The sequence below is a fragment of the Schistocerca cancellata genome, chromosome 9, assembly GCF_023864275.1.
Source record: "Schistocerca cancellata isolate TAMUIC-IGC-003103 chromosome 9, iqSchCanc2.1, whole genome shotgun sequence".
Classification (NCBI taxonomy): domain Eukaryota; kingdom Metazoa; phylum Arthropoda; class Insecta; order Orthoptera; family Acrididae; genus Schistocerca; species Schistocerca cancellata.
The window spans coordinates 313,992,373-314,006,506 of NC_064634.1; the positions used below are offsets into that span (position 1 = coordinate 313,992,373).

Below are 14,134 nucleotides of genomic sequence, written 5' to 3' on the forward strand. Positions count from 1 at the left end.
TTCAATTAACTTGCTAAAAACGGAAGTTAAGGTGAGTAGTCTGTAATTTTCTACTAGTTGTTTATCACCTTTTTTGTAGAGAGGTTTAACAATGGCTAATTTTAGTATGTCAGGGAACACTCCTTCTATTAAGACACTATTTATTAGATGCGCCAAGGGATACGCTAGATTGTTTTTGCACTGTTTAAGTAAAAATGGAGAAATTTCATCCCATCCAGTGGATTTTTTGTTTTTACCTTCTCTGATGAGCTGCAAAATATCCTTGATTTCAAGTTCATGGAGTTGATTAGCTTCAGAATTATCCTCAGCAAGACTTCCAACAGGTACTTTATCTGTGGTACAAAAGTCAGATTCTATGATATCTATGAAATAGTCATTAAAAATGTTACTGATCACTTGAGGATTGGTGACATCAGTATTGTTGTTAGATATCTGTATGTTGATATTACCTTTTAGTTTTGTTTTACTGTCTCTAAATTCATTTACTATTGACCAGCAGGTCTTGGAGATACAATCTGGATTTTGTATTTTTGAGTTAATCTTTTCAGCCTTCAATCTTTTGACTTGCTTGCAAAACTGGTACTTGTATTGTTTGTATTTATCCCTGTGCTCATTGTTTTTGGTCTCTGTTTGTATCATATACATTTCTTCCATTTTTTCTTTCAGTTCTTTGGTAGTATTATCAAATTCCATGGGCCTTGACTGTCTTGGCTTATTCTTATTAATATTTATCTTTCTGTTGGGAATAGTATTATTTAGATGATAAGATAATGTATCTAGAAAGGCATCCCATTTATTATTCACTCCTTCGGCTTGGAATACTAGATGCCAAGATTCATGACCAAGGCTCTCTCTCAGTTTGGCAATGTTGATAACAGAGAGATTCCTTTTGTATTCATAAATTTTCTGTGGTATTATACAAGGATCTCCCTTTAGAACTAAAAGCTGGCCTAGATGGTCAGAGATGTGACCATTTACAACAGCAGCTGTGGCAATATTTTCACAATTAGTAATAACATGGTCTAGAGAGCTTATACTAGTTGGAGTGATTCTAGTGGGTATGTCTCCCAACAGATCTTTTGCACCATAAGAATAGATACAGTCTTTGATGCATTTGCTTTCTTGGGAATCTTGTAATGCGTTGACATTAATATCCCCTAATAATATAACATTTATATGCTCTTGCTTGGACATTAATTTACATAATGCTGTATCAAGGGAATTAAGAAATAATTCAAAATTTCCATTTGTTGATCTATACAATGCTAAGATAAAGTATACAACAGACAAGAATTTTAACTTAATTGCTACAATTTCACAGTGCAAATCAGTGGAATACTCTTTTACCCAAGCGATATTTTTGTAAAATTCTACTAGGTTATTTGTTCTCAGGTAGATAGCCACTCCTCGACCTTTATGGTTAGAACGACAGTAAAAATTAGTTAATGAATAATTTTGGATTTTAAACAAATGTATGTTATCTGCAGGTTTTTGGTGTTCACTGACAACTAGTATGTGGGGTGTAATATCTGAAAGATAGTGGTCGAAAACATCAGTCTTATTGCCTAATCCCTCTACGTTATAATGAAGGAAAGAAATATTGCTTTCTTCAGGCACATTTTGTGCATGATCATCCTCTCTTCTGCTTTTTAGTTTCCCTTATTATTTATAATGTTGCAAATATCAGTAATCATCTTAGTGAAGATCTTGGAGCCTAACCTGTTTAAGTGAGTACCATCTTTCCCCAGACATTTGTTGCTTAAAATCTTATTTGGATTGATAAATATAACTCCTAGATTATTACAAATCTCATGAATATTACAATTTATCCTCTCTATATAAGTATCACTCACAGACCATCTGTAGATTATTTCGCTGACTACAATTCTTGACGACCTGTATAAGTTTCTAGCTGATTGGATTAAGTTTCTAGTTTCACTGACAATTTCTTCCTTGGAATGATAGGTCTGTTTGTAAATTTTTCAGGCAGCATAAGCAGGGAAGGTTTTATAAAGTGAAGCAAGAAAGTTGTGCATGAATAAAAGGTTGGGCAAGAATTCAAAACTAATACTGGATGATGCACACAGATGAAAAAGAGAACAGGGGTTTCATTACAGTGAGAAACAGTTCTTGCTCAGTGACTTGCAACAGTCTTTGATGAAAAACTAATTACATTCCAGAGCCATGCACAAGGTGTAAAACAGTTTACTGGTCAGTATGAGAAAAGCCAATCAAATGCCTGTTTGTTGATCAAAGTGCAACATTTGCGGTGCAACTAATAGGTTGCTGCCAGCAGCATTAGTGGATAAAGATGTAGTTTCCATGGTGTCTTGAATTGTTGCTGGCTTAGTGTTGGTATTTGAAGAGGGAGATGTGTTGGTGGTGTTGCTTTGCATTATTGCATCTACAGGAGGAGTTGCAGGGTGTGGTGAAGTAAGCTGGGTCAGTGATGGTGACAGTGAGTGTACCATCTGCTGAAAACTGGGAGTCCTGCCACGTCAACTACTGGTTGGACAGTAGTGGTGTGCATGAAAATGTGTGACAGAGCTTCCATCTGACCACCTATCCATGTAAGCTGCTGTAATCACGTGGTCAGTATTGCGTAACATGATGGATATGTCATCAGGTAGAAAATGGTGGAGATTTACACACTCTTGGAAATTGATTAACAGGTGCATAGGAGACAGTGGGGTGGGGAGTGTCTGTTGTGAGAGTCCATCCTGGTTTAAGCTAGTTCACCAACATTGTTGTTTGTTTCCCAGCAGTTTCGATATAAGTGTTTGTATCATGTTTCAACATTTGATATGGTCCTGTAAATGGTCCTGTAAATGGTGGTTGTAGGGTGGGTTTCACGGCATGTGTGCATAGCATCACGTGAGAGTGTGTGGCCAGATCTTTATGAATAAAAGTTCATTGTGTCATGTGATGGGAGGGGGTGACACATGGATGTTCTGTATATGTGTGTGCATGCATGTGACTAAGTCTGGCTAGTCCTGGTCTGTGAGGACCGATTCATGCACTACAAATTCAGCAGGTAGAGTGAAGGGCTCGCCATTTTAGTGAGCAATGTGTCAAAGTCATCTTTATGTGTTGTGTGAATGCCCAGGAGAACCTGTCAGAGGTCTTCCATCCATGATTCTGAGTGGCACATGACAGCAGCTGTCATCAGCTGATGCCACTGTTCCACAAGGGCATTGGATTAGGGGTGGTAAGCAGTTGTGTGGAACTGGCAGCAACTGCTTAGGTAGCATAAGTCATTGAATAGTTGGGACTTGAACTGCAGACCCTGGTACGACATTGAGGAGGCCAGGCAGCCGAATCTGGCAATATGACTGTTGATGAAAGTTTTTGCTAGTGTCTCTGCTGATATGTCAGTAATGGGTGTTTTTTCTAGCCCAGTTTCATGTGATCTATGATTAACAGAATGTAACAGTAACCATGTGATTTGGGGAGAGGTCCTACAATGTCAGTGTGGATGTGCTGGAACCAACCCATTGGAATCGGGATTTTGACAAAGGTAGGGAGGGGGGGGGGGGGGCTGTGTATGACAGGCAGTTTTTACCTGCTGGCACAGAATGCAGGTTCTGGCCCATGTGGCACAATCCTTTTTAATGTCAGGCCAGACAAACTGTTCTGTGATGAGGTGTATGGTAGAGTATGCTGCCAGATGTGCAAATTTGTGGAGAAGGTCAAAAACTGACCTGCAATGTGGGTGGGTGACTGGTCAGACCCATCCATTCAAAACATCACACCAAACTTATTTGGTCATGATGGGTAGCATGCTTGTTGAAATTAGAGTCCAGTGTCTGGTTTGTTAAACAAGCTGTGGAGCTCAGCGTCTGTCTCTTGTGCATCTGTTATCCTACCAAAGTCCAACTGAGTGGATGTAGTGGCACTACAGAAAAAGGAGTCCACCACAATATTATCAGCACTTTTACAGTATCACATGTTGCTATTGAACTGTGCTACAAAGTTGAGGTAGCCGAATCTCCTGGATGCATAATCCACCAGTGTGTTGTGGATTGCATCTGCCAATGGGTAATGGTGTATTTATGTGGCAAGGAATCTACAGTCATCATCATCATCTTGAAAGTGATGAACTGCTTCATATATGGCTTGTAGTTGTAGTCAAATGTGGACCATTTTTTTCTGGACTTTGGTAAGTTTGCATAAGAAAAACTGACCAGCTGAGTGATGACACTGATATAGTGCTGTGAAGGAGCCCCAGTTGGATGATTGCTAGCATCAGACCTGATAACTAGCTGTGCATTGGCTGAGGGTTGTGGCATACAAACTTTTATTTTGTGGAAGGCCACATTTGCAGTGTCCAATCGAGCCGTCATTTACCAGATGCATTCTTGCTGAACAATGCTTGGGTGACTGGTAGCGAAGTTTCAGTGTCATGTGGCAGTTAGTTCCTGTAGGAATTTATGAACCCCAAAAACATACGCTGCTCTTGGTAGTTGTTGGGAGATGGTAGGAAGCATATCTAGTGAGTTTTCTCACAAATAGGACACATCGCAGGCACGTCGACATGGCATCCAACACAGGTCATATGGAGTTACAGAAGTTGGTACTTGTCATCGTTTATAATGATGCCGTGAGAGGCAAGCTTACCAACAATGATATACAGGTGGTCATGATGGCCTTGCTTGTTTTGCAAAAAGATTATGAGGGCATCTAGATAGGTGTAACACAAAAGCGATTGAACTCTGCACTATCAATAAATATTTGCTATGTCTGTGCCAAATTTTTTAGTCCATACAGCATGTAGAGGAACTCAAAGAGACCAAATTCCATGATTATTGCAGTTTTTGGTATGTCTGCAGCTGCCATTTTAATTTACAAGTAAGGTGTTTTGCAACCAACAATGCTAAAAAATTTTGCCCCAGCCAAGATGTGTGAAAAATCACGGAAGTTTGGAATGGGGTAGCTGTCACTGCTTGTACAGGTGTTGAGGTAGCAGAAATCACCACATAGGTGCCAAGTACCATTCTTTTCAGGAACTAGTTTAATTGGGGAAGCCTAAGCACTGTCTGATGGCCTGACTATGACAGCTCGTAAAAATTCATCCACTGCAGCTTTAGCTGTTTTAAAATTGTGGGGAGGTAGACAGTGGGAGTAGTGATGGACAGCAGGACCTGGTGTGGGTGCAATATGGTGGACAGTGCCATCCAACATGGCACAGATTGTATGCAGTCTAATGGGGGAGTGTGGAGCAAGTCCAGGATGTGGGGTATGACAAGATTCACTGTTGCTGTTGATGTCACACAACATTGTCTCAGGAGTGTTCTCACACGGAGGTTGTGATCATTCACTAACCTGAGAAGTGTCCATAGTAGTGGCACCACGATAGTGATTGGTGTGTGAGGTGATGAAGGTCATCAAGATGCTGCTGAGCTGCATATATTGATGCAGTGGCATCCACGATTTGTCTCTGTAGTTGTTCGTTGTTCAGGCATGTGATCTTGTTGTCATGATGTAATATGAGTACTCGGCTACCTTTAAGTGTAGCTGGTTTGTAGCTTCAGATCACGTGGTATGTCGAGCAGTTGCAGTGTGGCCAAAGGCATTACAGTCCCAGCGGGTTGTGTATCTCTGACAACATCACGGACCAGCTGCTGGCCATCCTGTCGTAATAGAAGGGCATGATTCAAATCTGACAGTAGTTGGTAGTGCTGGAGGAAACTGCCTCAAGACTGGTTTAACTGTCTCTGCTGCTAGGGATGCTCAAAGTATTTACATACCTGTGCAGAGATCGAGCGTGATGTGTGCAGTTCCAGCAACTGTGATGACAGTGTCATTGGCCATGTGCAGTTGCAGCAGCAACAGCGACAGTGCAGCAAGTGTGAGAGCAGGTGGTAGAGTGCTCACATTGACCGTGTTATCAATGAGAAAATACATGTGCAGGTGCCTGTCACAGATGTATAGTCAGGAACTGTCTGTCCATTGAAACATTGTGTCACTACTATTTTGTTGTGGTGTACAGAGGTGTCTTGTTAACGAAGAGCGGCCTGGTGCACCTAAGTCAGGCCACTGTTCTAGTTTGGGTAGGCACAGGGTTGTCTACAGCACTGTGTGCCCTGCCCAAATCTGGTGTGAAACCAGCAGTAGCATTGTTGTGCAGATGATGCACTTGATTGGTGCACTTGATTGAGTCAGTGACCAGCTGGGGAGGGGGTGGGGGAGGAGGCAACAACATTGTCTGTCACAGTAGGCAACTGTTGTCCACCAGAATCATGAAAGGTGGTCAAGGTGATAGAGGCAGGGGCCACAACCCAGTTCTGGTCAGTCCGGTCATCGTTGGGCAGTCTGCAACTGGACTGAATGTCGGGGCAGCTCGGCCCAGATTGTGCAAAACCAGTTTCAGTGCAGGTGTACTGAGTGTTGAGTGCAGTGTAGTGCTGTTGAGTGTTGATTAGAATGTGGTTTTGTGACAGTGCCTTCATTCTTTCAATCCGTCAAAGTTTAAACTCCAGTGGTGCCTCCTCAAGCTCTAGCATCACTGTCTGGATGTTCTCTGGCAGTTTCAGGAACCAAAGTGTCCTTAGTGCACAGTCAGGCAGAAGCACTGTGTCAAGTAGCAGCCGGTGACAGAACGAAGACGGCATGGCTGAAGGCAAACCACATCGCAAGAGAATCCACGCGGAACAATGGTAGTTTCAGATGGTAGTGGCCAATGTCATGGCCATCAGTGGTTTAATTGTAGGTCACCATCGTGAGGCAGATGTGGCATGGCCAGGAGATGTGGGAGGTGCAGGAGCATTGATGCACGAGACGTACAGGAAATGCAGCTTGATATAGGGAGGCAAGTGATGAGGTGAGTCATGTTGTGGTGCAGGTGGCACCAGTGACACATGGCGACTTGCCTAGATCTTGGGTGGCTGTTTGAAGAATGGCTCTGTATGAGAGTGAAGTTTTGGGACCCTGATGGGAGTAGGTATGGCTTTTCCAATGTCGGATGTCTGAGACGATGGGAAATGTATGTAAGAGTGTGCATGAGGTCCTGGCATCATAAAGAAGGAAGGCATGGTCCATTTGTTACCCAGTGGCACAGTCAATGTCTCATGGAGTTAGTATGGATGTGCAGTCATTCATGACACAATTAACATTGGTGTGACTTCACTTGAACCAGGAGGCAGCAGTATCTGACTTTACCTAGATGAGGTTGTGGAGTCCATAGTTGGTTTTGATGCTGAGTGCAGGTAATGAAACAGTGCTGGACCAGAAACGAGTCAGTCTTTACGCCCAGTGCAGCTGGTGCAGCTGGAGTGTGAGTGATGTCATGGTCTGTCTTGCAGAACTCGCATTTAGTCACAAAGGTCGGAACTGGATTTGTAAAATTAGAATGCACAGGTAATGAGATGTAAACCTTGATTGTGGTGTCCATTGGCAGGTGGATGACAAAACAGAACAATGGAGTGGTATGGCATAGGCCATTGTCGGTCAACCATAATGGCTCTGTGGAGGCATCCGAATGGTTCAGGAAATTAATGTGAATATCATAATGCTCCTAATCACCAGCACTGGAACACGCAATATTTTGTTCCTGTGCAAAAGTTGAAGGTACTTAGCTTAATGTTCGTTACAAAGGTGGGCAGCCATTGTTTAATGTGATTCTCTGCTGCACTTTTGTCTGAAGTACAAGGAACATATTCACTTGGTGTCAAATCTGGAATGTTTATTTTGAAGTCACTCAGTAAATTCGACATTTGTTGTGGCACAGTTCTCTGCTTGGCATCAGTGGCAATGCAAGGTTGGTCCGAAGATATGGCAAACAATAAAGGCATTGCTGCTCTGTTGCTTGGCACTATAGTATTGTCCAAGCCTTAGCAGATATTTAGCAATTTTGCATGTGAAATTTTTGTGGAATCTATGAGCACTTGTTGAGAGATGTTGTTGACATTGCCGAAGTAACAATGAGGTTGTACCGTTTGTAACAGCAGCATTCTTGATCGCTTAACTGAGCAGCAGATTTTTGACTTAACAGTAAAATCACATCATGATGCAGAAATTTGGGGTCACCGCTGTAGAGAATGGGGTACTGGCGGTGCAATAGCAGAATAGTGATACGGCATAGGGATATGATTCCCACACCATTGATTGGTAAGCGCATTATGCACAACTTGTGTAATTGTTATGGGTGTACAGAGCCTACTAACTCCCATCATCTCATGGGGCAGTGATCCTCCATTATCTGAGTCAGAGGTGTTATGCCATCACAGATAGTTTCTCTTTGTTAAAAAATTTGAAACGTGGGATGCAGTTAATACTTCTTTGCTGCACAATGTTGTAAGAAATTATAGCTAAAATTAATGTCATTCCTTACTTGTAACTTTAATATTGCTTTGTTTACAGACTTCATTTGGTAAAATTGCTGTAAACATTTGTTATGGACGTCATCACCCATTGAACTGGCTTATGTTTGGAATTAATGGAGCTGAAATTGTTTTCAACCCTTCAGCTACAGTAGGTGCACTGAGGTGAGATAATTTAAAATATCTAAGTGATAATAAGGTTTGTAATTTTGTTCTTCTATTAGTAGTTGTTATTATTATTATTATTATGACTATTTTTGGAATGTATTGCTGAACATGAGCTGCAAAGAAAGTTACAATACTGTATAATTGTTGTTTATGAGGCTCTTAATGCCCAATAGGATTATACAGTATGTTTCATTTATTTCTTCCCATCTTCACAATGATTATTGAAAACTGTCTTGTGAGGATCAAATAATCAAATATGCAGGAATAGCTGTAGCATTTGGTGTGGGGCAAATACAAAAAGCAAATTGGTTCTTACCACAAAGTATTCTTTGGTAGTTTTCTGCTCAGAATGAATCTTCCATTTGCTTTCATAATTGCTCACCAGTGTAGTATGTTGTTATTTACAAGATGAAATTTTGTGCCTGTTTACAATCTCATTTGTTAGTAAGTCACTGAAAGTTAAATAAATACTTTGTTTTTGCTGCTTTGGTTACCTCTCAATCTTGGTTTGTGTTATGTACATACTTTTCTGAACACAAGTATTTTTACATTGTGGATAAAAGGTTACTTGATCATTAAACAGTTGATCTGCACTAAGCCAGAAACTGAAAAAATAAACAGTGGACAATAGGTACATACATGTTGTACATACATGTTGTACAGGTTAATTTCCGTCTTTAGCAACTGTAATAAAAATCTTATTCAGACCAGACGTGTTTCACTTTATTCTTAATCATCTTCAGTGCCACTGTAACAATACTGTTTTTTTCTTATAGTTTTGTTTGTTTTGATCATTGAAAACCACACAAGCTACAATTGCTGTGGCAAGAACATTTTGGCATACATTGTTGTTCAACATCTAAAGGTTGATACATTTAAGCTTTTGCACATTGAGGCTGCTTTTTCAGTACGATAAAGTGGGAAGAAAGAAAAGGAAGAAATATTTTTCAGAAACAAATTGAGTGCTGTACACAAAATAACTCACTGGGCTCAAAATTGCTCCACTGTGTAGCTTCAAAATTATAATGTCTGACATTCTACAACATATGGCAAGAAATTACTACACAAAGAGAAATATTAATGGCAGATGTAGAAAGAAACAGAAGCTGTAAGTGAAAAAAGGAGTGGAATGAAGAAGAGGCAGAAAGAAATGGAAAGATCAGAACAAGGAATCCAAATCAGTACAGTAGGACCTCAGCATGTTTGTCTCTCTATGCCACACAGTGCTAAATGGAAAGATCAGAACAAGGAATCCAAATCAGTAGGACCTCAGCATGTTTGTCTCTCTATGCCACACAGTGCTTTAACAATCACCTGTTCTCCATATTCTTTCTGATCACTTACAGGGTTTCACAATACTCTATCTTGTGTTCACTATTGTTTTTCACAAATGTAAACAACCTTCTGTCTCATATGCAACAAGCGAAATTAGTTATTTTTGTGGATGACACTAGTATTGTAAGCAGTCTAAACATACAGAAGAAATGTAAAAGTATTATTGAGTGGTTTTCTGTGAATGGTTTCTCTCCGAATTTTAAAAAGACACAACACATTCAGTTCTACATATATACAAATAAGAGATATACCAACAAGTGTAACAGACTGTAAGGAAATAATAATTAGTGTGGAAACTACTTTCGCACTTCGAATTATTGAAAATTGACATATTTTGCATATTTTCATTCAATAATGTCATAGGGAATAATGTTCTGGTGTAACTCATCTTTAAGAAGAAAAGTCTTCATCGTTCAAAATGTGCTGTAAGAATAATGTGCAGTGCTCACCCATTATCATTTTGTAGACATTCGTTTAAGGAAGAAGAAAAACAACTTTTATAGCCCCACATTAAGATTGTCTTTAGCGTATACATGATGCACAATGCTACAACCAAAAAATTTTGATCACCTACCCAATTATATAAATTGTCTGAAAGACAGCAAAATTAAATTTGAAAACAAACAAATAGTTTCTCCTTCACACTCCCTCTATTCCATAGGAGACTTTCTATTTTTGTAATCTGTAAAAGCTGGTGGGTAGGAATTACTAATCACATCTGATTTTAAAAAATAAAAATAAAAAAGGACTTGTAAATGTTCTGAGCTTAGTCATATTTATAAATGAATGTATAATGTGAATGTAAAATGACATTTTCAACATCATTACTATTAATTCTACACATGGTAATGATCTATGGGACACAAAACTAACTGACTTGTAAACACTTGAACTTGAGGTCTCCTACCAGCACTCCTGTGATCAAAACAAGAATATCATGATCCAGCTACCGAGTATTATGAATACTAATTACATAAATTGTTATAAGTCATAGCATTAAGGTTTTAAATGTTAGTTAAAGAAAATTTTACTTGAGAAAATTATAAAATTATCAGACAGAATTGCTGGCCACTACTGACCTTCAGGATCTGAAATTTCAGTACTGCTGCTTGAAAGATGCATATTTATTTAGTTTATGGTGCAGTACATCACATGAATTAATTACATATAGATAACCTACAATGCAAACATTATGTGTACATATAAAACATAGAGATCATATAAAAAAGAGAAAAGAATAGATATAAAAATACCAGGGTCTTTTCTATCATTGGGCAAAATTTTAGGGCCAGCAAAGGGTGGGAAAAATTAATTTCTAATCAAACTGAGAAAAAATTGAGCAAATGATGAGAAAAAATGAAAAAGAGGAAAAATCAGAAAACCAAATTGGTTTCAAAGGCATACGGAACAATTACTTAAGTAATTGATGAAACTAAACACGCTGTCTCTACCTACCTCAAAACTAAAGCAGCCATTACTGAGTACGAAACTGAAACAAACATGACCTCCATTCATCTCTCTCGAGTGATGATCAGGAGTCAATGACTTAGACCATTGCACCACCATGGCAGCTAAAAATGAAAGTTGTACAACTTTAATAGAAAATGCAAACAAGGCATCACTTATTTATTTAATCACAAGACAGTGGATGCTGAAAAAGATGAGATTTATTCCTCAGTCTAGAAATATTTCAATTACAACAGAAATGAAATAATACTATGATTGTCCAGATGATCTAGTTTGATGCTTCAGCATGTCTTTCACCAGTATAGCATAGTTTTTCTAAATTGAAGGAAAAATTCATTCACACCTGGAAATGGTTCCACACCTTCATTAGTACATTTTCTTACAATTAAATAGACTAAGTAATTGATGCCAACATTGGTTTGCACTGGTATATTCAGTTGAATTCTAGTTCAAAATCCTTCCTATTTCAGTTATTTTGAGAAATTTGAAAAAGTCAGGACAAAAAATAAGAAACTGAGGACATTTGTTGTCCTCAGTCAGTTTTGAAGGAATTGAGGAGAAAGCAAGAAAACTCAGAATGGTCCCCAGAAAATAAGGAGGGATCAGCGTAGTTCAATGATCGAAAGTATAATATGAGATTTGCATTGTTGTGCCATTGGATGTTGTTGATGGAGGAGTGTCGAGAGAAGGGATTACAGGGAGTAATAAAGATGATAAAATACACAGCAATGGCCCTGTAAAACACGTAAGATATATAAAACCACAGAGTATACAGGAACACAACTACAGCCAAATGTCCTCACTGCTGTTATATTCTACCATCCCTTTGGTAGCATGTGGGAGTTCGGAGGAGACACTGGTGAAGGCTGTCAGGAAATGATCTTCAACTATATGTTTTATGGTTTGCATAGCAGCTCCACAATTGCACTTGGGAGAAACTATTTTCCCCTATCTACCACAGTTTGTTCATATTCTATTTAGAGTAGACCATATTTTGTGTGAGGCTTGTGAAATTCAGGTGGTGTGGTGGTGAGGCAGGAAATATTGTCAAAGGCAGGAAGTGCCCAATTGGTTCACTCCTCTTTCCAATATCCAACTATGTTAAATACATTTTCATACAAAATTTTAGCACTCTTTAAAGGTGGATGTCTATAATCCTGTTAGGTTGTCTTACTGTCAGGGATGACTTCATGGATTAGCAGAAGAGGGGTGTTTTCAGTCTTTCTGAGTTCTCTAATGAGTGATTCCTCTCATCACAGATGGGTAGCAGCTATGTTGCTTAGTGCAGGTAATCAAGAGGTTGGGGTCACCTTCACAGCACTTGATATAAGGTGCATAGTTTGATTTAGGTGAATACTGATGTCACTTGTGTGATTTTATTGATCCAAACAGTTGCACAATTTTCCAGTCCTGGATACACAAGACCAAAAGTTGAAGTCCATAGCATGGTGTCTGAAGAGCCGCAAGAAGTACCAGCAAATTTCTGTGAGAGTTCTCACTGTATTTAACAGATGATTCCTGAAGCTCAGGCTTCAGGGTGACATCTAGATATTTTTGATGCCAATTTCGGGACAGTAGTTCACTCTCAAAGTAAATACTGAGTCCTCCTTTGGCTGATTTGTTGTAGAGGTGGAATGTAGGGCCTTGCATCTTTGTGGCACTGAGCTGCAATCTGCAATGGCAAAAGCATTTACTAATAACTTTTAAGTCTTTGTCAGTATGTTTTCCATGGCTTCCGTATCTTTATAACATACTGCCAGGGACAGTCATCAACATATCCAGACTCCTGTGGGGTGATTTTGGGAATATCAGCTATATAAAAGCTACATAACAGGGAGGCCACAACATATCCCAGGGAGAAGCCATTGGTCAGCTTCATTTCAGTGCTCACTCTTATCACCCATGATCACTTGGAAGCATCTGTTAGAAAGCATGGCAATGGCTGAGTTGATGGTAGTTTTGCAGGGGATCACTTTCATGAGTTTCAATAACGCCCTGTCTTTAAACTATGTTGTATTCTGCTGCAAGATCAATAGACATGGCTTATGTTTTCAACTGTTTTTGGTAGCCTGCTTCTATGAATATTACTTATGAGAGAACTTGACCTGAGCAGCTTTGATGAGGGAATTTATGAGGACAACAGTTCAAACCCATGTCTGGCCATCCAGTTTCAGGTTTTCCATGATTTCTCTAAATTGTTCTGGTCAAATGCTGGGATGGTTCCTTTGAAAGGGTATAGCTGATTTCCTTCCCCATCATTGACACAATCCACACTTGTGCTCCATCTCTAATTACCTCAATGTCAACAGGACATTAAACTCAATCTTCCTTCCTCCCTTGATGAGGGCAAAATACTGCCTGTTCAGTTGGGATATGTTGAAGTATCTCAGGGATGATCTTGTTATGGAAAAATCTTACCAGAAGTTTGTAAATCATACTGAGCAATGCTATTGGTTTATATTTTTTTGGAGAATCATTGGAATTTCCTGGTTTTAAGATCAAAATTAATTTAGCTCTCTTGAGTTGATGGGGAACATTGCCTGTCTGTGAGATACTGCTGAAAAAACAAGCAAGCTGATTTCTTGTAGTCACAACAATGTACAAGGAATTAGATGTGGATGCCACTGAAACCAGGGGCTTTCCCTAATTCCATTTTCTGAAGAACTACTGTCATTTTTTTTCATGTTGAAGGGGACCAAGTAATTGGTTTTTGTTTTGCAGGCTGTTTTGATGGTCATCAGCTCTTTTTTTAACTTTAATTGCATGATCTTGATCTTGTCGAGTTACTGATTTTGACACCATATGATTAGTGGTTTGATTCAGTGATGCATAGAGCCACATACTTG

General features: G+C 39.4%; 1 protein-coding gene across 1 annotated transcript in view; it reads left to right on the forward strand.

Moving 5' to 3' along the window:
• Positions 1-14,134, forward strand: part of LOC126100749 (beta-ureidopropionase) — a 165,725-nt gene that overhangs the window by 121,783 nt on the left and 29,808 nt on the right. Inside the window, exon 6 of the mRNA XM_049911371.1 lies at positions 8,359-8,483. Coding sequence (XP_049767328.1) covers positions 8,359-8,483 — 125 coding nt within the window. The remainder of the gene's footprint in view (positions 1-8,358; positions 8,484-14,134) is intronic.